This window comes from Aulostomus chinensis, chromosome 10 (genome assembly GCF_037954235.1).
Source record: "Aulostomus chinensis isolate RoL2024-O1b breed Wild chromosome 10, RoL_Achi_v1.0, whole genome shotgun sequence".
Classification (NCBI taxonomy): Eukaryota; Metazoa; Chordata; class Actinopteri; order Syngnathiformes; family Aulostomidae; genus Aulostomus; species Aulostomus chinensis.
In genome coordinates, this window is record NC_141329.1 from 2,312,701 (window position 1) to 2,338,708 (window position 26,008).

At 45.9% G+C, this 26,008-nt stretch overlaps 1 protein-coding gene across 1 annotated transcript; it reads left to right on the forward strand.

The window, feature by feature from the left end:
- The first annotated feature begins 1,157 nt into the window (after positions 1-1,157).
- pcp4b (Purkinje cell protein 4b) lies at positions 1,158-26,008 on the forward strand. The gene is made up of 3 exons (XM_086215529.1): positions 1,158-1,370; positions 18,230-18,281; positions 25,353-26,008. Exons 1-3 carry the CDS (start codon positions 1,362-1,364, stop codon positions 25,481-25,483), a joined length of 192 nt encoding a protein of 63 aa, XP_086071655.1. The 5' UTR covers positions 1,158-1,361; the 3' UTR covers positions 25,484-26,008.

Consider the following 26,008-nt stretch of genomic DNA (forward strand, 5'->3'; position numbering starts at 1 on the left):
CCCCCAATAAGAGTCTGACAGTTGTGGAATTCCCCCCCTCGTCTGCAAGGGTCGTATTTATATATTTTTTTCCATTCGAGTGCTTTCCTGCACCCAGCAGCCCTTGAGCTGGTCAGCTCCTTCAGGCGGCATCTCACTGCGGCTACTGTCGTGGAGGTGTTCTGTATCCTGCCAGGGACATTGACGCTGCTGTGATTCGACTTCGCAGCCTCCACAGATTGAGCCGTGCCTCGCAAACGATAAGCTTCCACCAAAAAACAAAACAAAACTCTGTACCATCTGCTGCTCCTAGCAAAGCAAAACAAACTCCATCCGTCCGATGAAGCGGAGCATTCGGAGGACTATTTCTGTAGAAAAGCAGTCGCAAAGTACGAGTGGTGTCAGAGACGTTGGGCCTCATTTGCAGTCACTTCTCCCATCAGAGCTCCACTATAAACTCGTTTTTGGGGCCTGCCTCTTATGGCACAATTTCAATTTGCCATCAACTAAAACTCTCCTTCTGCGTTTTTGTTTGCAATTCAAATGTTAAAACTGTGTTGAATCTTGCAAATGCACGTGTGGTTTCAGCACAACATCATTAGCTCAGCCTGTGCAACACATGTTGCAAAAGAAGAAGAAGGAAGGATGCAGGAGTTCCACTCGCCCTGCTGAAACAGACGCTTGTCATTCTGAAAACTCACCAGCTTTTTCTCCATCGACCAATAAACGTAGTAAACTTCAGACCAGCTCATTAAATTGTCCAGCCTGTTGTTAGCAGCAGAGGAAGTCTAATTAGCTTATTATACCACAGTATTAACCTTTACTGGAGGATTAATCCTGCAAATAAATTTGAGGGGAGAAGCTGACAGCAACACGGCGGTTCCATAAAACTAAAGCTCACTAAAATGTTAACAGAAGCGTTGCTGCCATAAATCTGATCGGCACCTGACGTCGCAACCTGTCAAAGCCTGCTACAACATTTGATTGAACACAGAAGATCATTTTAATTTGGTGCTCACTCCCACGGCTGAGTGCTCACTCTCAGGTGGGAGTGAAATATCAATTTCCACTGATAACATAATGATGGAGCATGAAAAGCCTCCCGACGCTCCGAGGCTGTGTTCGGCTGATCGTGATGAAGAGGGCTTTCACAGCCATGAATATTTGAAGGCGCGGGGTGGCGACTTGGGAGACACGTTTGCCCGCGGCGCTCCTATTGGTTTATTGGCGGTGTGATGACACGGAGGAGTTGGGCTTAACACTTTATAAAGCTTCTCTGTCCGAGGCCAAGCGCTCTTTTTTAAAGACCACTGCTGCTGAAACTTCTCTCATCTCCGTCACTGGCTGGAGACAGGCGAGGAACCTCCCGAGCAGCGTCCATCATGAGCGAGGTAGGACTGTTTCAGCTCCTTTAACCCGATTACAACAGCAACAAGAGCAGGAGCAGATAGAAGAGAGAAGCTCAAGCAGGCTGTTGGTCTCTTAACTGATTATTTACAACCGCAGCGGATTTTTCCCCCCGTTAGACGGCGCACAGATGCGCTCTGAAAGTGCGGAGCAGCATCCGCTTAGCGGGCAGCAGGGCGCATCCATGCTCTGCCGTAGCGGCGTCTTTAACATGCAACAACTCGTCCTAATTTCTACCGGCAGTAGGACAGTAGCGGCGGCGGGGTGAGGAGGCGTGTGAGGGCTGGTGCCGCGTGTGTCGGTGTGTCAGGTGAGTGGAGCTGACTCCACCAGCTGCGCCGCATGTTGCTGCTGGTATTTTTTTTTATCTCTCCGTATAAATAACCTCACAGACCCTGACATCAGATCCGACCCACGGCCACGGGGGGGTTCGATGTGCAGTGGAAAAGCGGTTATATGTTGAGTGGAGGGGCACAATCACAAGACTTCGGCTGCAGGGAGAGCTGAGTGTCGTTCGGCTCTCCTCAGGTTAAAATCTGTTTCATCAAAGTTTGAGTTACATCCGACATCATCAGTGTTGCAGATCTGTGGTTTCAACCCCAACCTGTTTCACAAGATAAAAATACAAAGTATTTTACCAAAATTTAGTTTCACTCAATTTTTCTATTTTTTTTTTTTTTTTTTTGGTGTCACGTTTCTCTACGTTTTTGCTCTCAACGCTGCTTCACAGCATAAAGATGAACCACAGCGTGGAGACTTCCTCCTCAGACACTGATTGATAACACATTTTTCTGCTACTGCCGAAGCAGGAACCTTCACACAGCTGCACACAGCTGGGGGGGCATTCAAAGACACTCAGGGTTCCTGCGTTCTGGGTCTGTCTTTGGCTTCTTGTCCTCGTGATTCTGGAGGAGCTCGGCTGTGTTGCTGTCAGTCCAGTTGAGAGTGTTCTGCTACAGCAGCGTAGCCCTGACTGGAGCTTTGTGAAGGTTCTCCTGTGGATTGACGCTGATGTGTAGCAGGAGCCAAGAGTAATGTTGGGAGTTTAGTAGCAGTGGTGGGTTTAATATACCTCTTCAAACTCAGACCAGACCAAAAGCAGCCCTCAGAATCAGGACCGGAGCGAAATCCTGCAGTCTCGAGGTTCTGCAGTCGATCGTCCCCTCAAATGGACCGATGGCAGACATCGCCGCCTCTCTTTTGCAGGACTTTCTAACGAGTCATTCACGGCCTCAATAAAAGATGAGTACTCGGAGTGCACAAACAAAAGGAGCTGTAATAGCTTTTGAATAATTGAATCCCTCGCCTGCAGCCCGTGGCTGCTAATAATGTGCAAAGTAAAGAGAAGCTGCCTCCTCCTGTTGATTTAAAGAGGTGTAATTTTAGGGAGGACACGGCCCCTGAAGGATGCGCTCGCCTGTGCGGAGCAGAGTTGTTCTCTCCCAACGTATCCAGTCTTGATTTAAAGTAACTGAATGATTTAAAGGAATTGAAGCAGAGCAGCTCAGCAAGTTCTGGATGGATGAGTCTCGCAGTGGTCAGCACTGCAGCGCTGCATCCCTCACCTCCACCAGCCGCTCTGCCCCTGTTCACCCCACCGCCGACACGACGACAGCGCCCCAGGGTTCACTGCTGCTCACTTTAACCCCTTCATCTTGGTGCCGAAGAAGTCAACAGCTTAAAATAAACACTGACAGTCCAGCAGAAGACGCTCCTAAAGTTGTCAGTTTGTCAAGGAGGAAGGAACCAGCTGAGGAGAGGAAACTGTCAGGTGCTGCGTGCCGGAGGACGGCTGCCTCGGGCGCCCAGAGGTTAGGCTACAATTACTGACCATCAGAACACCGACCCGCTGTTCAAAAACACACGGAGCATGAAAGACGGGTGATGAAATGAAGTCGAGAATGATTAAATGTCAGATCGAGTCCAGTTTGACGGCTGGATGAGAGGATTTCAAATGAAGCCTGATTTCTAAGGGCTGGGTGTTGCAGGGCAAAGTCCTTCTCGGCAGCCATCTTGGAAGTTACTTTGAGATCACGAGATGCTCAGAACTTGAACCAAGCTCACCACCAAGATGGAAAACCTGCATGCAATCGCCGCTAAGGTCTCGTTAAACGTGACTGTGCCTGTGAAATTGTTCCAGCGGAACTCAGCTGGTCCTTCCATCGCGGCCTGGAGTTTTAATCTAGCATTAATTTGTTGTGTTTTGTGGTTGAATTCCATCAGTTGAAACAATCATGAACGTCATCTGTGTTTACCTTTACATTTCAGTACAATTTGTTAATAAATATCTCCAAGCAGACTCCAGGAGGTTTCAATATCATATCAAGAATTGAAATTAAACCCAAAGATCGTTTACATCCTGAAGATGCTGGTGTTCTGCGGGTGGGCAGTTTGCTTTTATAGGAAATTAAGAGCTGCAGCAGATTTCACGGAACGTCTTCCAAGGACGCTTGAACTCACTGCGACTCCGAGGATTTCAGACTGTTGTGATCACTGGCTCATAAGTAAACCGTCTTAAAGCCAAAATCTTGTTTCTGCAGCTTCCTACATGTCTGTGTCATGGCAGCTCCATCAGTGCCGCTGAAGATATTCTCGCACTTTCCATCCATAACTGCCCCTAATCACCAGAGGAGTGTTGTTGTGCACGGCTGCAAATTAATGTAACATGTATGTGTGAGATTGTATGTGTGTGTATCTCATGTGCATTTGAACATTGGACAGAAATGCTAATTCCCTCAGTTATAAATTCACATCAACAACACAAGTAGCAGCTTTTCTTTTTGGAGACGTTGAGTTTTTAGTGATTAAAAAAGCCTTTGATTACTCAGATCTGAGTCGGCGCCTTTCAACTTGGCTAAATTCAACAGGAAACATACATTTGACAGAAAAAGCTGTTTAATCCACCTTAAGCAGCACTGGAATTTTGCTAAGTACTTCTACTGAAATAACCCCCACTGGGGACGCAATGATGAGGTCATCATAATGACAGTCAGCACAAATGAGGTAAATCACATTGGTTTCACATTTTTAGGAGATGAAAAGGCGCCATAAACGTCTGGATTCATGCTGTGGACCTGCTTCACATCGCATCCCTGCAGCTTAATAACTTCCCTATCTGATCTGATCTTGATGCAGCGACGCAGGGCCGACTGGCCGCAGTTGTTGCTTCTTGTTTATCAGGAGCAGCAACGCTGCAACACCAGTCTGGGGTGTGTTTCTGCTCTCGGTTCACTCTCACCATTCAAGCACTCGCTCTCATCCCGTTAAACACTAACATCAGCAGGTTTTACCATCAGTCCCACGAGGTGCTTAATCCACAAAATGTGTCTGGGTGCAGAAAAATCTGAATTTATGTTTTGCGTGAGCCAGAAAGTAGGTCCACCCTCCTCCCCCCCGATTGGTGAACTGATCTATCGCTCCACTCAGATATTAAGCAGCTTTGGAGCATGTTGGGCAGGATTAGGGGACTTTGTGGATTGTGTAGCTAAGTTGTGTCGTGGCCTCCGATGTTGGCGGCCGAACTCTCAACAGGCAGGACGGGCCTTGTAGATGGTTAAAATAGAGAAGTTAGCAGCAGCACGTAGTGACACATCACAACATCATATACACAACCTGTTTCACATGTAGATGGTGGTTGTCATAGTAACACAACACATTTTCTTTGCACCCGAAACAAAAGTGAGCAGCGAAGCAACAGTGCCAAAGTTTGAGACTTGTTAATCCGTTTCAGATCAACACAGATGAACGAATCTGTGCGTCGTCATAGTAACACAACACGCTTGCTTTGAGCTGTGACCAAAAACCACAACGGTGCTTTAAGACGCACCGAGAAGTTAAGCCCGTGCGTTAAGTACACGTGCTTCTGTTTCCTCCTTTGCGTGTATTCACATTTCACAGTATAATTTAAGAAAAAAAAATCCGGATTGATTATTTAAAGATCAAGTCAACGCCGCATCAGGACCAATTCTCTGGTTTCCATCCTGAAACAGTCCACAGCGGCACGTGAAGCAGCGCGTTCATCACGGCCCCGTCGAGTCTCATCAGGCAGCACCATCTTCATCAACGGTAAAGAAGCTGGTAATTGACTCGCCTGCAGCGCCATAAATCACTTGGGTTGTGTTGAACGCATGGCCACAACCATCACACACTATTACACACAGACGAGGATGAGTTTTGTGGTGCAGGTTGTCTGATTATTATAAAGCCATAAATTGTGTGCAGGGCTGCTGCTCATCTGGCGGCGTCTCGCAGAGGCGAGACGCAAAGTAAAGTGGATCCATAAAATAAATAGACAACTTGATTAAGCCTGTTGCTCTGGCGCTGAGAGATGAAGCGGCTTGACTTAATGACATGCAAATAACAAAGGAAAGATCTCGTAAGCCTCTGCTTTTTCTGTGAATAGATGCGTGTCATGATGTGTATTCATTTTCAAAATTATAACAAATTCAAAGGACAGTACGGTAACCGTACAATGTTTGAGAGGAGGAGAATACGCGTCCCGTCCGTGTAAAGACAAACCTGTCCTCTCAGCTCTTCGTGAGCACCGCAGTCGTGGAAATCACACATTTTGGCAGCGTCAGCCGAGCACGGCGTGTGTTCACTCATCCACCTTACGAGCTGAGTAGGAGGGGAAAGGCTGAATTAGCTGAGCAACATTCCTGCTGCACACTGCAAATTTACCTCCCACAAAATCATTACAGCATCACACTCCACCGATTTGAAGCTGAAAATAGCTCTTCAGGGACTGCAGGGATCTGCAGGCCGATCCGATAGGTAACAAGGTTCAGAAACAGGTTTGGGACCTCACTTTGAATGCCAGAACAAATGGAGAAATATTGGCAGAAGCGTATGAATGTAGCCTCCTTCAGACATCACCATCAGTGTGCTTTGTAACAACAGGCCAGTAAAAGTGAAGATTATAGAGGAGCAGCTTGACCCTGCTGGCTCCATCACTCCCTCTTTATAAATACAAACATTTGTATTTATACAAACCAGTGTGTGCACCTCCCTGCATACAGTAAATTGCTGCTTTTGTCCGATGTTGCTGATGGAAATATGGCTGAAAATACCATGGAAGTGGGAATTTATGTGACAATGTTATTGCAACATCAATTGTTTCAATATACTAAGTGCACTTGCTCCCAGTTTCATCATGAGTTTAGAGAGGCTTACCTATCCATCTCCATCAATCCCAGAGTGGTACTTACACCCCTGGGGGTGCACACTGCCACCTCAGGGCAATGACAAAAACATCTACAGGATTATATCATAATCCTCCATGTTATGTTGTTCTGCAGCAGGACTGGAGTGCCGATGTCTTCTCTGGTCATGATGAATGAGCTGCTGTGTCAGAAATAAACGTACAAGGAGCCAGACCCTGTTTCAGCTTTAAGGATGGGACGCGTTCAGAATGAATTGCAGCTGCAGTTGGGAGAGGACTTCATCCTTCTAATGGCTTCCTGTAGAGGAGGTCACCTGAGTCGCAGTGCAGCCAGTTTGGGTTGTGAGAGCCCAATCCTGGGACTCCCTTCTCACTCTGGACTGCACGCGCTCCAATTTATAAAGTGAGCTGAAGTGGAAATGAAAACCTTCAGCTGAAAGTTAATAATCTGTCTCTGGAAAACAAAGATGAGACAAAGAAGCAGAGATCTGTAGGTGTTGGAGCTGAGGTGAAACATGGACCAGCAGACATAAATAATGAGCTGTCAGTGAACGTCTGTCAACTCAACACTTTAATTTGCTGCCGCTCTGCCTCCTGAACGCCGTTTCATTTTCATTCCTAATAAACACTCATGGATGTTGAAACTTTCCCCACTTGTGACGCTCGCTCACAGACCAGAATAAACACTATCAGATGGAATCACTTCAGCTGTGTCTCTTCATAAATTCTGCAGGACTGTCACGTCCCGCAGGTCTTTTCTATCGCTGAAGCCACTCTCGTGTGAGGGAAGAACATCTGCCCTCTGCAGATGTCACCAGGAATCCATCGCAGCTTTTGAGGAATTGTTTTCTCCTCCCAACCACATCCAAACAGGCGGGGGAACATCAAACATATTGGGTTGTTTGAAGAGTTGAAAAAGGAAGAGGTGGTGTGATTTGTGTGTTTTTTTAATCGCAGACTTGAAGAACGGAGAGAGGAAGAGGCGCTTTGGCCGTATGTTCTTTCAGCTTGAATTGTCTGTGGCCTACTTCTGCATTTTTAAATTCTTAATGGCCATTGAGCGTGGCAGGGAACTGTTGGACTCTGCAAGCTGCCAGCTCTTAAAATAACCCCAGAAATGAATGAAGGGATTATTAAATTATTTCCTCACCACTCTACTGTGATTGGAGAGGATCTATTAGTTGATTGGTTTCACATGAAATACCTGGCTGTTACGTCCTTGTGAAGTTGTTATGCAGGATGTTTCTGTCTGGTGGGACAGGGAGGCAGAGGAGCGATTCATCAGTCCTCATAATTAGGGTCCTAATTTGAACACCTTGCTCTGTCGGTTCATTTCCGAGGCTACTCTCCTGCTGCTTGGCCCAAAAGCCGACTGGAGAGCTATCTGGGTCGCCTGGTTACGTAGTGAGCACTCGCTGTGTCACATGGATCCCCCACAGCTGATGAGCGCCACATGGGAGTAGCAGACTCGCCTGCTAACATGCTGGTCGGCCTCTAAACAAGCCCATCGCTGCAGGTCTCAGCTCTCAAGTCAAAAATGGTCAGCGTTGCTGAGCCAGATGAAGCGGCTGACGCCAAAACATCAATCATCGCATTATGCTAACTATGCTTATGAGTCAGGTATTGTAGATTAGCAAACTAAGAAGCTTTCAGAGCTGCAGTAACCTATTGATTCTCTCATCTGCTTACAAATAACAAGATGCTTCAGAGTTTCACGCACCAGGGTTTAGCTGCAACGCAACAAGAGGATAATCCTTGTAGCAGGAGGATGAAGTTTTCCAGTCATGACGTGCAACAGAGATCCACCGTGACGCTGAGATTACATCGTTTCACCCCTGGATTCATGCATGCATATGCATTTTTTTTCTCAGTTTCACAAAACTATAAATTAGCTTGCTGGTCTGTTTGTTAGCTTCAAGTTAGGCATTTTTGTCCATCAGCATCCTTTGAGGAGTTTATGTAAAAACCGCGAGGCCAGTTTTCATCAGACTTGTTGGACGGGTCAAGGAAGCGCCCGTCACATAGATCCTCTTCTCTCACATAGCAAAAATGTGATATGGTGACATGAGTTTCAGCAGCATGTCTGTGGTCGCAGAGGGAAACAGCTCATGATTATTTTGCTTGTTTCAGGTGTGTTTTAACACTTTCCACTCGCACTGTCCCAGCAACCACGGACCTGTCAGGAAGACTGGCGCGTGTCAGTGCTGCTGGGACTGAGCGTGAGGTTGTCTGAAGCGTAGCTGTCCTGCATGCTGACTGACAGCTCATGCTCGGTGTTGGATGGTGTAGTTGTCAAAGCTTCTGAGAGGTGCCAGAAGTGCTGGAGCAAGCAAGTCAGCAAACCATGAGTTGAAACTGGTCTGGAAACTTTTTCCTCTTTAAACATCATGAATCAAAAGTGAAGCTCGATAGAGTTCTTTTTCTGTTGTTGTTGCATGCACTTATATATATATATGTGTGTGTGTGTGTGTGTGTATGATTAAATAGGAAGTGTTATGTGTTGGTGTGGAGGACCCAAACACAGAGAGGAGGAGAAAGGCAGGACTTGATGTGGTGGAGGTTTAAAGAAACCCAAAATAACGAAAAGCCAAACTGAGCAACAAAACACAAAAACTCCAGGAGGCCAAAGACACTGGAGGAACACAGACAACCTGACGATCAATGGGTTTGATCAGAAATCCAAACTTAAATACACATTCACCTGATCAAACAAGAAGAAACAGGTGTGAGGTGTGAGGGCAGGAAGGAGCAGACTGGGCCGGAAACACCAGGAGCAGAGCTGTGACTGACGAGGTCTGATTGATTCACCAGAAACAGGTGACGACACCAAAAAAGACACAGGAGAGAAGAGCTTAGAAAATAAAACCAGAGAGAAATACAACGCACGAAAACCTGACTAAGAGTCCAGAACTATTAGACCAGGGGTAGGGAACCATGTGCCATGGAGGGCCGTGTGTATGCAGGTTTTCCTTCCAACCAAACACTTTCACAGGTGATTCCACTGATTAACACTCTTCTGTGGCTGAAGGTGTGTTTATCAGTGGAATCACCTGTGAAAGTGTTTGGTTGGAAGGAAAACCTGCAGACACACGGCCCTCCGTGGCACATGGTTCCCTACCCCTGTATTAGACCATAACTGGACCTGGACACGGTCACGATGTGAGCGCGACAGGGAGGATGCGTACTCGTCCTCGTGACACGATCCTGTTGGCTTTCATCGGAGATAAACACAGATCAGCATAACATGTAATTTAATGAGCTGTGGTGGTTATGCAGGGAGGATTGGGATGGTCTCGGTTTGAGCACAGAATATCAAACTGTTTCTGTAATCAACTGTGAAGCAAAAATTCACAGGAAGCTCCATCTATCTACCAACCTGATGGAGAAGTTGTTGCTCCCAGCGCCGCTGCAGCAGCTGCTGAACGATCCCGAGGAGGGGAAACCAATACCCAGAGAAGGGTGACATCTGCTCCCATAAAGGAAACCCCAAAAAATGTAATCTCGCCAATTTCAAGGCTCATTAAGTTGCGCAACAGACGGAAGTTTGAAAAAATAATTCGAAGAGGAGCTGTAATGTGTTCTCCCGCTCCTTCATCTCCGCTCTCAGTGGAAATGCAGTGATTTAAAGTAGCTTTTTGTACCCGCACCAGTTGTATTACAGTGAGATGAAAACAAATCATTTTTTATTCAAAGGTTGGTGGTAGTTTTGTGATTTCAGGCTTTTCTGGGCCACAGAGGCATTAGTACTTCTGGGCTGCATCATTATATGAGCTGAGGGTTTTACTGCTGCATTGAAAATGTGATATGAGGTTTTATTTTTTCAGAGTAGTTTGAGAGAGTTTGGGTGAGCAGTTTGATCAGCGCTTCTATAGCGACGGTCATGTGACAGCTGGCTCGCTCTCTGCTGGGATAATAAGTTCACCAAAGGCCTTCGTCAGCCCGAAGCTCGTCGCCACGTCAGAGCAATGAGCAGAGGTGATGAAACAGGTCTACAAGTGCGTTAGTGTGTGTTTTTTAGTGAGTTATTGGTGATTGGTATCAAGGCTGAACGCGTTGCTGAGTCAGCCGAAAGCTGCCTTTCATCTGTAGTCTCTGGAATCACCTTAAGAGTAAAACTGAACACAAGACCAGAACTGCAGTTATTTAACTCATTTATAAGAATACTTCAAAGAACGCGTGTACTTTGTTGTATTTCTATCAACTCTTAATGAGGATTCAGTGGTGAGTCTGGGTAGGATCACTGCGATCACGCTGTCGTCCCCCGGAAGAGGATTCACATTTTTCTTTTGCTCCGTCACAAAGTTGCTCAGACACGGTGGCGTTGTCAGTCACCCTGGGGCGGAATTCTCTGAGGTCGTACCTGTCCAGAGTCCCAGATCCTGCAGGTAGACCTGATAGTTGCTGAGTGAGTCAGGATTTATTTTGGGTCTGATCCTGACCTCTGGGACCCTTACAGCTTCAGAATATTTCATGATTGAGGCCCTTTGGTAGGTTGAAGTTGTGAAGTCAAGTGTTTGCTGGTACCAACTTCCACCCTATCAACCTGCCTCGAGATGAACTTGAATCATGGATCCACAAAACAGAGAATTGATTGGTTGACGTTGTTCCTCTGATCCCTCCATGCTCTCCAGTGTCAAGAGTCATCCCCAGTTTTAGCTCAAGTGCCATTTGGGCACATTTGACCGTTCATTCCTGCCTCTCAGTTTCTAGCAAAGTGACTCTCCTTACGTTCTAATGGCGGTGGTCAGTGAACTACTCCAAGAATAAAAGTGCAGAGGAAAGTCAGTAATTATGTTTCTTGCTGATTACTGACCTGCACAGTGCTGCACAGTAAGTGCCCACCCCCGTCCTCCTCGCACTCAGCCAGACGTGCACTGACTGCCCAACCAATGGAAGGAAGTCTACAAATCTGCAGTGAGGGAGTTCTTGACCCAGCACTGATTTGGCAATGTTTCATTATGCGCTGTAGCCTTCATGACAGTATGCTTTATGTAACCAATAGAGCTCAATACGTGTGTGTGTGTGTGTGTGTGTGTGTGTATGTGTGTTCAAGGTTTTAAACACTCAAAAAAAGATTTTTTTTTCTCCAAAAAAACCCACTCGTAGTAAAAGAGCACGCACAGATACACACCCACTGCCTGCACAGCGAGGATGAGCAGGCTGGTTTCTGAGGAGATGAAGAGCAGGAGGAGTGTGAGCTGAGGAGAAGAGCGTGTTACCGTGCAGGCGTTGAGGTTCACCTGAACGTTCCTGTCCGAGGCAGCAGAGTTTGAATGAAGGAAACATGTCAGAGCATCGCCTCTGATTCATGGGAAATGATTTTTAGTGAGATGGTTCCAGATACTGGGAGCAGTTGGTAAGTTAATTAAAATGAAAGAACGCTCATGTTTTTCGCATCCTTCAGGTTGACTCGGCAGGTTTTTGGCACCCAGGGAAACGGGTTAATCTGCATTAAAGCATCTGCTCTAGTGCTTCTCATATTCGCGGCCCAATCACAGATTTACATCTATATGTATGCTGACATCTTAACTCGGTTTATTTTATCAGATCATTGCAACAGAATCATTATGTGTCCATATATTGATTCTACAATATGTCAGTCCCTCATTTGGCACCAGCATCAAGACAAATTATGACAAATTATGACAATTTTCTAACATGATAAAATGATAAAACTTGATTTCCTCAAGGCCAAAGGTCATCTCCACTTTCTCAGAGTTGTGGGTGAGCTGTAGCCATCCCCAGGTGATGCTGGCTGACAGGTGCAGTCATCCAACACGGGTCACCAGCCAATCAGACTCACAGGAGAGCCTCTAATTGACCGTCAGGAATGACCCAGTGTGGCCGATGGAATCCAGAAACGTCTTCTGTGAGGCAGCGCTAACCAGGCTGCTGCTCTGGTTCCCTCCTGGTTTTCCTTTTTTAAAAAAGCATGAAGTCTTCCAGTTGTTGCTGTTATAGAGAGACTCCAGACGGAGAGATGATGGGGAGGAGGTGGATGTTGTTAGGAAGTCAGTCTGAAACCTCCCCGTCTTGTCCTTCTCTGTCCCCCAGCGAACGTCCAATCGGAGATAAGTTATTTACATTCCTCTGATGTGCAATATACAGTAGACACTGTAATTCTGCTTGACTCACTGCACACGCGTGTGTGTGTGTTCATATTTTCCCCTTGAAGTATCCTAATTGAAAGCCTGGAGGCACAATTTGTGCCAGCAGTGTGTGTGTGTGTGTGTGTGTGTGTGTGCATTTCACCTAAAAGTATACACACACACACACACACACACATTCACATCAAAACACTGTTTGCTGACCTTGTGTCTCTCTGAGCCAGCTAATGATTAATGAGAGGAACAATATCTCCCTCGTCAACGTCCTGTAATTACTGTTGCTTCTCCACTCCACTCGGCTGCTTTCTCATCTTCTTCCTTCCTTCTCACAGTGGGAAGCTGTGTGTCTGTGTGTGAATTCTGGAGTGTCCACAGGTGTGCGGATGTGTTTGCCGGTGCTTTCATCTGCAGAGTGAGGATAGCCCCCCCCCCCCCCCCCCGGTAATCTAACTCATCGAGCTGCTGTTATTGGAATTTACACTGGGCTCAGCCTGGAGCTGCTCAGCTGTAATGCTCCCACCTCTCTGCTGCCCTCGGGAGGGTTGTAGTTCCTTGCCGTCTCTCCTCTGAGCCGAACGCTTGCGCTGTAAACAAATGACCTCAACAAGTCATGTCTTGTATTTAAGCTGAGTGCCAGTGGACCCTGATCCTGGTCTAAGATCCTGATCATGAAGGGCCTGACATGAGAGAAGGGATCCAGAGAGTTCTCTCACCATCTGCAGGTGGAGGGAAATCTGAAACCCTAAAACAGCAGATTGTCCAGGTGCTCAGGACATAAAGGAATTGATTTTCAACTGCAGAGAATCAATGGAGTCGACGATCGAGTCAGTACCATTAACTGAGCTCCTCCTGTCATGGATGACCAGATTCTCCAGTGCAGTCAGTGTTTCAGAGTACAAATGACGACCGTGTTAGAGACCTGAGCCGCCGCTGCTCAACCATCTGAATCAGTCTCAATCAAGGTGATCATCAATAAATCACAAATTTAAAGCGTTTTACAACTTCATGATGACACATTTTCTGGTTTTCTTTGTTTGATGCAAGGAAAATAAAAGGGACTGGATGTTTTCGACAACTGCGCGACGTTTTCTCCAGCTCTTATTTTCCTCTTGACATTTACCAGACAAAGTAAATATCAGAGAAAATATTCAAGTTTAATGAGAAACAGCCAGAAATATCCTGACGCCACGATCGACCCCTGGTGTAAGTCTCCGTAAGTCTTTGGACTGATAGAACAAATTCAGATCAGCAGGCTGAATTATGGTTTCCACCACACAAACTCTAAATACTTGCAGTGAATCTGAAACGTCACTACGTAGGAGGACGCTTTGAGCGAGGTCATTGCATAGAATAACATGAAGAGCGTTTGAAACTACTTTTGTGAAATCAAGTAAACGCCAACTGGCAGACGTCTCCTCTGCGACGGTTTATCCACGTGTAACACACGGTTGCTGTTTCTGAATTAATGTTGCCAGAGCCGGAGGGTCTGTGCGGTTAGCAGGAAGTGCTGATGCAGAGCGAGCGGCCTTGCGTCATGGTGTTAGCAGCTGCCGCAGCAACACTTCATTTCATGGCCATTAGAAGAGTGTGATGGAGAGACTCAGCGCTTCACTTTGAACTTGGATTAGGAACACGGAAGAACAAAACTGTGCTCTTATCAGGCTCTGATAGTGGAGTGGAGCTGCGGGGGGCTGCCTGCGATCAGCTGTGGGAAGCTACTTGATAAGTCGCTTCCTTTTGGTTTTCCCTGACAGGCAAACGAAAGAGAAGAACAGGAATTATGCTGATTTGCCTGACAGGCGAACATGAACTGCACCGTTGCATACCTGCAAACAAACACTTTTTTGTTGTTGTTGTTGTTTTTATTTAAATAAGACCTGCACAGCATCAAAGACCAAACTCAAATTAGATGTTCCTCCATTGTGCTGCGAGCGTCCGGCTTCAGACCCCCCCCACCAGCCATCCTTCCGGCATCAAAGCACCACACACGCTGTTTGAAATTCATTGAAGGCACTGGATTAATAATGTAGGAAGACAAGCTGAGGAAAGAGGACACATAGCCTTCTCGATTCCTCCGCTATTAAAGCATGGAAACCCTCTGACATGAACTGAATTGGAAACCTTTGAACCAGCGTGGAATACCGGAGGAAAGGCGGCTGCAGCTGGATCCTCAGGAGGCGGCTGCATACACGCTATTGAAACGGAAACATTTCCTTCCTCCAGGTCGTTCCTGCACACCATCCCTGGAGCTTCGCCTCTGAATCTCTTCAAATGATTTTAGAAAAAAATGCACTCCTAGCAAATGTTTGATTGAAATATAATGAAACGATTAGACCTGCTCGACCCGCCCAGGGTGAACCCCGCCTCTTACCCGAAGGCTGCTGGGGTAGGCTCCACCCCCCTGCAACCCTGAACAGGATAAGCAGTAGAAAATGGATGGCTAGATGGAGGGATTAGAGCGCTTTCCTTTCCCAGAGTTTACGTGTTGTGAACACTCAAAGCTCAGAGCAGATACACCAAACTGAACGCTCATCATTTTATTTTGAATTTCCTGTCTTTCTGTGTTACTAAATGGGACGTTTTGGGAAATCTGCTTATTCTCTGTGCTGCTAGCGAGATGGATGGGATTGATTTCACTCTCGTGGCACCGCTGGAAGGCAAAAATATCTTCCTGCCACCTTCCTCTTATGACAACGATTCATCCTGTTTGTTGCGTCCGCTCGGTCGGTGGCTGAGCTCACCGACTTCCTGGAGGCTTGTAAATCCACATCGCGTCATTTTCACATGATGGTTTGACGAAATCCACAAATTGTTGTCACGCTGTCTGTCTGAACTCTGTGTGTCTTCATTGCGTCGCATACCAACACTCATTCTTTGTCACGTGTAAGTTTTTGGATTCTGCTCCTGTACATGTGGCCTCCATCGTCCAGGCGTCTGTCTCTCATCCCCATCCCACACAAGCGAGGTGCCTGGTTTGGTTTTGCTCTGGTTTTAGGTTCATTTCAATTCAAATCCGTGATTGAAAAACTGAGACAGGATGGTGGGCGACATGATATATAAGTGCATAATTATGATGATGGACGGGATTATTTCCATTGCTGTACTTGGTAGTACAGGAGGCATTTCCCCTCTGGGACCTCCAGCACCTCTTATCATGGCTGCCGCAGAGACGCTAACAGGTCCTTCCACCCAGTTAGGAACCCTCCAAAGAAAAAGGAACTATTGGTTCCTGGTCATCCGGCTCGAAAATATCCTTGACTGCAGGGACCTCCCTTTCTCCTCTGTATTTGCTTGTTTCTCCAGACAAAGAGAGGCAGGCGGGGGCGGGGGGTGGATTCTGGTCATTAATCTTCCAAATGCCAATGGTTGTATAACTAAGTCTTAACTGCGGAGGGACGGTATTGATTTCTGACCCTCTCTTCTTCTTTCTTTATTACAGTCGTCACTGCTCCCACCCAGACTGTTCATTTGAAAACACAAGCTGACAACCTGTCCAACACGCAGTAATAAACTCAGCATGTCGGTGATGAGAAGAATGACGCTGTGACTTCTCCAGTGATTCCACCAGATTTTTCTTCCTTCCTGCAAAAACACAGCAGGTTCAAATTGACTCGGTCCCTCTTTTAGACATGAAAACCATTAACAAATAATGTGTTTGAATGGTTTCAGGCAGTGATGGAGGGAATTCAGTAAAAAGATAAATGGGCCACCAAGGCGACTGCAAATACGGGCCTCAGGACATCATCTACAACTCAGATAGCTAACGCTGAATTAATTAGCACCCAGCAGCAACCCAGACACTCCTTTGAAGCTATCAGGTTCATAGCTGCACTGGGAGTGACCACTGGGAGCGAACACTGGGAGTGACCACTGGGAGCGAACACTGGGAGGAAACACTGGGAGCGAACACTGGGAGTGAACACTGGGAGTCAACACTCCATTAAGTTTTTGTCTTTCATTCTACACTCTGTTTCCAAAGGGGACCATAAAAACTGATCTCATAGAAACGTGTGACATGACCTCGACCGTGATGGTGGCGGTTAAGAATCACACGGCGTCAATGCTGAAACAATCACAGTACAAAATCATCAAGGATCCTTTCCGTGGTGGAGATAAAACCCTGGTGAGATGCCATGGCAGGCGGCAAATATTCTTTTACAGTCTATAAACTTTGTTTAACATTTTTCGCCAACAATAGCTTATTTAAATGAATTCACTGTTGGAAAATAATGATTTATGGCGTGTGTAAACAGTTAGGGAGGCTCAGTATCGGGTTTTTTGTCGTTGTAATCTGACAATAATCCAACACGTCCCGGTTCTTATTCTTCTCTGTAAACCATCTACACAGACGCCGCCTGAACGCTGTGAGGACAGGGACTCCCAGCCCAGTCTTGCTTCCTTTCCTCGGCCCATCCTTGATCCCTTTCTTCTCTCCGTCTCATCCCCGGTGATACCGCTCCGCCGGCTCTGCTGCGTATCTAAAGCAAGACTAGAAGACTGCTCCGAGAATAGTTTTGCCTAATCTGCTGGTTGTGTTGGAGAGTCACCTGTGCTCCCCTCCAACACAACACCTGCTTCACTCGTTGCTTTGTCATGACCTGCGTGAACTCTGCACGCCTGCAAACACAAGCGGAGGGTTTTGCTACGGTTTTGTGGATTAGAAAAAGACATTTCCCTGATGGAAGCAGCATTTGTGTTCGCCGTGACGCTGCTTCGGAGTGCGCATCCTCAGAAAACTTCAGGAGCTCAGAGGTCTCAGATAAATGCATGTAGGATAATGAGAGTTGACATTTAGAAGCGTCGCTGTCGTGATTATGTTGCATCAGCTAAGTGTGGCTATGTACTGCTGTGCCTCTCACACGAAGATGAACTCATCTTTGAAAGGAGGACTATTCATTTCCATCCATCAGTTGGACACATTTATTACCTATAAACCTCTTAAAGTGCCAAATGAGGGCAAAATCTCTCTCTCTCTCTAATCTTTAGGAGCTGAATTTGAATGAATCCCTGCGTAATAAAGTAGATCAGTCAAATATTGGTGTATTTATACACCATCTTAGCTCAATGGGTGTTTCCTTGTTTTGAAAAATTTCCCTGTAGGGCTGAATAAAATAATGTAATTGTGATTCATTTGATCAATATTGCAATTGAAATATGGGAAAAAAAATGAACTTCAAAGTCCAAGAAATGAATTTGATTGGCATATTTACTATAAAAGGTGATGGTAAAATAAAAGGAGAGCAGCCCGGTCCACTGGTGTCTGCGTGGTCACAGCGGCACCTCGGGTGTCCTGTCGCTCCTGGTCATATTGAGCACTGCCTCTGTCTCTGGGTCTGTTTTCCTGCCATGGTGGGCACAGAGGGGGTTCCGGCGGCTGGAACACTCCGGCGTGGAGGCTCTCCAGAGCGTGCTAGAAGATTCGGTGCCAGCTCAGCCTGCAGTAGATGTCAGAACAATCATGAGGACGAGGTTTAATTAGTAGAGGGCAGAGAGCTGAGAATGATGGGAAGTTTTCTTGCTGTCTTATGAAGGAAATGAACTGAGTTGGGTTCTTTTTTGCTGTTTTTCCTCACAGAGACAAGGACCCGGAGCAGCTGCTGGCAACAACAAGACGTCCGGAGGACAAGGTTAGAGGAAAGAGACCTTATCATCAGAACTAATCGTGTTAGCCAAATATTGTTGGAGGTGCACATCAGAGAAGAAGCCTTGAATAAACTGGGAACTCAGTTTATACTTGCACAACTTTTTAAAAATAAAAACTGGAAAACCGTGAAGGAAACGGATTGAAAAATACTGAAGTGAAGAGATGGTGAAAAGGAGGGAGGAGCAGAGTTTGCACTACATGATGTCTCATGTATCCGCGATGAGCTTAAAAAGGCACGTTCCATGTTTGACAGTAACATGGGCTGAAGGACAGCTGCCACACACGCACACACACACACACACACACACACACACACTCGTAATACATGGCCTCAGGGCTTTTCGTCAGATCCCATCACAGTCTCAGCAGTGTCACGTCATCATTGGACATGACAAGGAGATCCTATCAAACAAGTTCGTTTGTCGTTTTTGATCAGTTTTCTTCACCTCCGTCTTATTCCGTACCCTGGAGTCCTGGCGCACAATGAGTTCTGAAAGAGAGTTGAACGTTCAGTCTGCGCAGGAACGTTCCGCTTGATAGAAAGAAAAGTTTGGTTCACACATGATGTGCTGCCCTGCTTTGAAGGTTTTTCATGAATTACTTTGGCAAAGATGAAGAGTGCATTGGGTTTTATTGGGCCTGAGTCACTGGAGAACCGCAGGAGAGGCTGAGCTGACCGTCAGGCTCTGATCAGATGTTGTCCTGGGAAGAGAAGTTGGCCTGGAGGGCTTTTACCCTCAGAGGTGTTTAATTCTTGGAGACAGAAAACCTGTAGGAAGCCCCGTCTGAGCAGCACCAGATCGAAGGGAAGATTTCTGCTTTGGTCTTTTTTTTTTTATTCCTTCGTGATTTAAGATGCATTAAAACCATTCTTCTCAGAAGAAGCTGATGCAGTATTAGTATGATGCAGTATTAGTATATTTTAAGGGGACAAGACATTTTGTGGGTTTTATAGTAAATGGGTGTTTCCACATGTGCCTTTCACACCTCTGGAGATGTCCCTCTTTGCACGGGACATTTAATGGCTGTGGCCAGAAGGTGAAGGGGAATCAGGGGAATGGGGGGGTGAGAACAATAGAAGGGCTGGGGCATGGGGGTCAAAGGTCTCAGGGGTCAGAGGAGGTCAAGAAAAAGGCTGCAACACCTGAAGGACAGTTTGTTCAAGTGAAGACTAAATTGTTCTGGTGACTCTTTTATTTATAGAAAGCTGTACATTACATGTTCTTTTCCAGGTTCTACTCTTGTTGCAGTTGCCAAGGCGATTAATCAGTTGTGGGAAAATATGGCAGCAAATCTTTGGTAAATGATCAGGCAACACCAGCAGCTAATGCAAGCGTCGGCATGCTAACATGCTCAGAAAACGCTGAAGTGAAGCAGGAAATATTTACAATCTTTGCTCATCTTGTTCAAATTAGTCTGCCAGGAGTAAATGTCACATAATATTTGATTAAAGGAAGGTATAAACCCGGCCCTGGATAAAATAAATCCCCCTATTAAACATTGTTTATTAACATTATTAATCATCAGCAATTAAATGTGATTAGCTCAAACAGTCGACTCCTGCAGGAGACTCATGATTCACTGCTTTTACGATTCAGGGCTTCTACCTCTCTGTTCCCCTTTTACAAAGAGAAAGAGAACACACACACACACACACACACACACACGCACACACTCTCTCTCTCTTTTGTTGTCTGACCTTGACAATTAATTTGCTGCCTGGAAAAACGGCTTTGCCGGTGTGTCTGAAGTGTGTTTCTCAACACAAAGAGCGGTTGGTTGTGAGAGTGAGGAGGCAGCATCACTGGCTATTGACTCTCGCCTACTCTGCATACCCCCCTACTCATCAGCCACGCAGTCTTTAGAGACAAACTCTCACAGGCTCAAGGACAGCTACAGAGAAGGATGGATTCAGCTGCAGCTGTTTACCTGATCGCAGCATCGCCGCTCGAACTGCAGGATGGAAAATGTTTATTGTGAAGACAACTGCGCAAGAGTATTGAGTATTTATCAAGGGGATGCGTTCAAGTTGTACATTTTCCACTTTGCTTCATCATCTTTATCTGGCAACTTTCAAACAGGGAGATTATGAGTCAGGGGACAGTCGGTGACAGTGTAGGTGAGAGAGGTTGCCTGTTAATAAATGAGCAAACGCCACCGTGTAAAGGTACTCAAGTACAAACAATACCAAAACATACCAACAGTAATCAGCCAAACATTGTAGATTTATTCATCAAACATCCGCTGATACTTCACCTCTTTGGCAGACACATGTTGAACAGCGTGACGTTGAAGTTTCCAGCCTCCAACCTCAGACACTCATGGTGAGTGCCTGATGCTTCACAACGGAGGAATGAAAGCTCCTCACCTCCTCCTGTTCAAGTAACGGCGCTCTAACATTATTCAGTTGGCGTTGAGTTAAAAAAAAAGAAGACTGAATGTCAAAATACAGAGGAGAAACCCTATCACTGTCCTCCACACTGCTTTTACTACAGCTGCCAAAGATCCCAGTCCCACGAAGCTTCCGTCTGGTGCGGTTTTGGTAAAAACTGAGTGCTCGTTTCTCATGTTGCTCATGATGTTTCATGCTCCTATCGGCAGGTGTGAACGCAGGTGTGTGTGCAGTGGGGGAGGGGCATCTGAGAGCCATCACAGCTGATCAAGTCCTCTCGGCTAAACCGTCTTTTAGTGGCCTTCTGTGACATTGGCTATCATGGCTGCTCTCCAGACCAGGCGCTGTGTATTTTGGCCATATGTGCCCTGTGTGGACGACGCTGCTCCAGCACAGCTTCACATCAGAGAGACAACAAATCAAGGGATTATGGAGAAGAAGCAGTATCATACGGGAAATAATGACCTCTCTGAAAACTGCTCCTGCTCTGTCTGCGAACAGTGTAGTGTCTGCTGCAGCCCCCCACCCCAACCCCCACCCTCCATGGTGAACAGGAGTAATTTTAAATGGGCTCACCTTAGAGATCAAAGTCATCCTTTTATAATTAGACTGCGACAGGCTCTCGAAGAGAAGATGACCCATTTTCTACACACTTTTAATTGGCTTTACTGTACTCAATTATAGCCATAATGAAATCATCTTTTTCTGTCCGTTATTGTTAGTAAACCGTTTCAGGAGCATTCGAACAACTGAAAATGTCACCAGAAGGTCTCTTCCTGCGTGTTTGTTTCTTTTCCGGTTGTGCACAGAGATCCAAGTAGGTTGCACAGAAGCTCCTTTCACAAAGCAGAATGAAAGTTGACATTCTGAGAGCGGAGCGCACAGCAGCGATCAATACAGAGGCAGGCCTTCCTGTGTATTTTTGTATCGATCGCTGTGGTCTCTCTCACGCTTTGCTGCACCGCTGCTGCTTCAAGGCCCTCGAGGTCGCTGATGTTTTCTTGACTTTAACACACTGACTTTCAAATATAGACACGCAAACACTAGCGGCGTCTTTTATTAGGATCCCCTGCACCAGCCACTGCCCATTTACACACACACACACACACACACACACACACACACACACACACACACACACACACACACACACACACACTTTTACATACACACTCATCAACTTGAGCTCTGAAGTTGTGTGCGTGTGAACAGCTGCATCTCTCATGACAGCTCTTGAGAAGTCAGCAAACGTTAAACGATCTCAAATAAAATCCATCATGTCCTTTTAATGCATTGCAGTGTTTTAAAACATGCAGGAATTCTGTTTATCTCAGGGAAAATGTCTTTTTTTCTCCTGAAGGACAAAAATTGGAGGTCGGTCTGTAGCCTTGCTGATGTCATGTCTCTCGTCCGCTTAGCTTCATTGTTTACTTTCATTGTCATTCGCATCGGCTTGTGAGACCTGCACTTGGAAATATGCCTGGATTTTAATCCTAATATTGTTGTTGTTGTTGTTTTTTGAAATTACTAGTCGAGCTATTCATTCTCCCTCATGAGAATTGTCAAAATTGAAACTTCCCAGAAAAATGGGGGAGGAAAGTGACGTGAAATCACATGGCAACACAAGTTCCCCAGCAAAACTTAAAAACAGTTGTGAACCAAGATCTTCTCTATTTGAATTAAATAGTTAGTGAAAGCAGATGGCTGCAGTTATTCCAATATGCAAATTACTTATTAAATCAACACATATTTTCTGCTGCGACGTCTGGAGCGAACACTCAAAATTAACTCTGATTGGGACCCGTAGGATGTGTTTGTCTCAATTATTAATAATCGCAGAAAGCTGCATCTCCAGCCAAGATAAACAGCCACTCACCAGCTAAGATATCACACTGCAAAGTTTCGCTCGACGTTCCTCCATCTGTCTGAAGGTCTAAAAGTCCTTCTGTAACGCGTCTTGTTTCCCGCTTCCACAAACCCCTCTCAAATCAATACCAAGTCCCAGATTTCACTCTTCGTCGGAGGCGCTTTTAAAAGATATTTTGAAAGACAGCCAGCAAGGAGGGTCTCATCATATGAACCCTTTCCATCTACACTTTGGATAAAGTTGGCAAAATGAACGTATAAAAAAAGAAGTAATTCTTGTTGGACTGAGATCTTCTGGCTCAAAGACTCAGATGCTGGCAGTAACCTCACACCAGCACCATAAATAACTACATTTCCTCCTCCTCGTGAGGCCCAAACGTCTCTCTGACAGCAGATATTTCGCTCCCATCAGGAGGAAACGGGCCCAGTGAACAACCGCCAGAGGTAATATGGGTTTGATCATCTGTGCGTCGGGCTAAAGTGAGCAGAGAGATCCGTCATTGTCACATTTAGTTGCTTCCTCCAGTGTTGTAAAAATCCTCCCTCGGGTCTCGGAACCTCTGACAGCCTGATGATGTGATTCTTTTAGACGTCCACTTGTGACTCCTCTGAAATATTCAAATGGACTTAAAACCAGCTCTGTGGGCTGTAATTGCTTTTACTGCAAATTCAAACGGGGAGGAGCTGAAACGGCGATCTTAACGTTTTAACTGATAGATCGTGAATGCGGCGGAATGCGACTCTTAAATGCTTCTGAAATGTCGAGTCGCCACATTTCCCGCTTCTCTGTGACATAAACAAAAAAGCACAAACGCACAAACACACCGACACACAAACAACAAAGTCTTGCAGGAACTTCCAAAGTCGAGACATTCAGTGGATGCTGAAGGTGGATTTATTGTGTCAGTCTGAATAAACCGGACTGGTAAAGGGCTTAAACAGGTTCGTCCAGTTGGACGAAGACACTTGATACTGTCGTTTTCGATCCTTCAGCCCCACGTCTCACCAGGAGGCGCCAGTGGGTGTCAGGCTCCGGTTCCATCACAAGACACACTTCCATCACAAGTCCTCCCCAGACCTCTCATATCCAGAAAACTGCAGTAGTTATTTTGCTGATGTGTGTTACTGTGTTTATATTCGCTCTGTTGTCATGGTGACAATATTGCCTCCCGTACCTGAAGGCATCTCCGGATCCCTTCATGCTCCTCGTGCCTCCACTCTGACAATCCTCACTCGAAAGGAGCAGCTTGTTTTACAAAGATTATGAACATGTCTGGCGTTGACACTGTGTGTGTGTGTGTGTGTGTGTGTGTGTGTGTGTGTGTGTGTGTGTGTGTGTGTGTGTGTGGTGTGTGTGTGGCGGCTCGATCGCTGTTGCTGCTGGGATGAAAGCAGCAGGAATTACAACAAAAATTCAATATCAATTAATGCAGAATACAAAGCTCGGCTTGACACAGCAGTTAGCGATTCCTCCTTGAAGAGAATGAGAGTGAAGCTCAGCCTCAGTGGAAGCCGAGGATTAGCAGCACCGTCCAAATGCCCCCCCCCCTCCCCACACACACACACACACACACACGCCCACCCCCCATCTGTCATAAATGTTCTGCAGGCTCAGAGCTGATCAAATTATTAGCGGGTGTGGGGAAAAAAGCATTTAAGTAATATAACAAACAAACAAAAAACAACAACCTTATGATACATTAGCGAGCCTAGCCTAGCCTAGCCTAGCCTAGCTTAGATATGCTAAAGCTGCTCCAGACGCCACGTCTGGAGGAAACTAGGAAACGATGCACCGACAGAAACTTCCAGCAGGAAGTGCGTCAGTTTAACTGTGAAAACTGTTTTCTGTATGAGGTCTTCCTGGCCGAGACGTAAACATTATTTAGGTTTTCTGCATCATTCATGAAAAGCTACACAGCCCTGAAACCCATGAATTTTATATATTACATGTTGAAGTGTACAACTCTTCATGTGTTATTAATGTTTGATCGTGTAAACGTGCTGTATATTTTATACTTCATTAAATTTTTAAAAAATCTAGTCAGATATTTACTGAATAATAAATCATTGGTAACTGGGGTAACACTGTACATTTTTAGGGATAAATCCGCTCGCTTGGTAGATGTAGTACTCTTGTGTACTTCTACTCTCCTCAGGATTTAATCGACGGGAAGATAAAATAATCTGTTTTCCTAATCCAGCTGGTATCTGCTGGTATTACAGTTGCGTCCTGGCGCGCAGTGTTGGCTGAGCTCCAGAGAGGATTAAAAACTACAGATCAATTTATTCTCTGACATTTGACCCAGGAAACAACTGCTCAGGCTCGCCACAGGAGCTCTGCTCCATCTATTCTAATGAGCCTCATGGCGTTTGACCTTTTCATGCTACATTTCTGTTTTTTAAACCCACAAATAAAATACTGCTTGTTTGTGGTGACACTATTGATTTCAAGATATATTTTCTTGAAAGCAAAAGTAAGCTTGTGTTTGTGTGCGTATGTGTGTTTGTGTGTGTGTGTGTTTATCAAATCAATGCTTGCATCGACTTTCATAAAGGAACAAATGAACACAACTTGAAATCATAAGTCGGCTTCGACGTGTCCTGGATCCTTTTTCAAATATGAGAGGGGCCTGCAGGTTTTACTGCTCTCGGGGGGCAGCGTACAGGCCTCCTTTGAGGACCGCTTGAACCGTGGTTACCATGTTAATCATGACACCATCAGCAGCGTCTTCATGGGTGCTGTCCTCACACACGTGATGTCCACCTTCTGAATCCAGCGTCTTCTTTCCCTTCCAGACGCGTCCAAGACGAACGTCCCAGAAGATTTTGACATCGACATGGACAACCCGGAGACTGAGAAGGCGGCTGTGGCCATCCAGTCCCAGTTCAGGAAGTTCCAGAAGAAGAAGCGTGACGAGAAGTCCTAGTTAGCGCCGTTCTGCTCTGCCAGGTGGAGGCGACGGCGTGGTGACGATGGTGTGACATTTGCATGTAAACAAATTCATACCTGTTGGAAGGCCAGGGGTTTTGATGGGGGGCGAGAATGCAATAGCCTGTTAATCATGTCTGTGAATTTTCATTACATATCCTATTATTATAGTTAATACTATTATTTGGCTGCTGTGTCAAAAAGAGTAACAGAAAGAGTTCTAAATATGTGTGTTTCTCCCGCCATATTTGTCTCATGTATCATGAAGTGATGTTTTTGTATCCGGCCTCCTGGTGTCCCTGCGTCGGCCCTGTCTGTTCTTCTCAGGACTGTTTCCCTCAAACACGCGTGTCCTGTTAGGAGACGGAGCAAACGTGATGTCAGGGTTGTTTGAAGGAAACTAGCCTGTCTCCCATCCTCACGTATGATTTCACCCAGACGCGTCTGTCTTACCCGCATGGTTCTATCAAGCTGTGTATCAATGTACATTGAATAAATAAAGACTGTGTGGAACGTGAGCGCA

Excerpts from the sequence above, each read along its gene's own strand:
- pcp4b (XM_086215529.1), top strand. Across the intron at positions 18,282-25,352 it reads CAAGACGTCCGGAGGACAAG|ACGCGTCCAAGACGAACGTC; the intron begins GTTAGAGGAAAG and ends TTTCCCTTCCAG.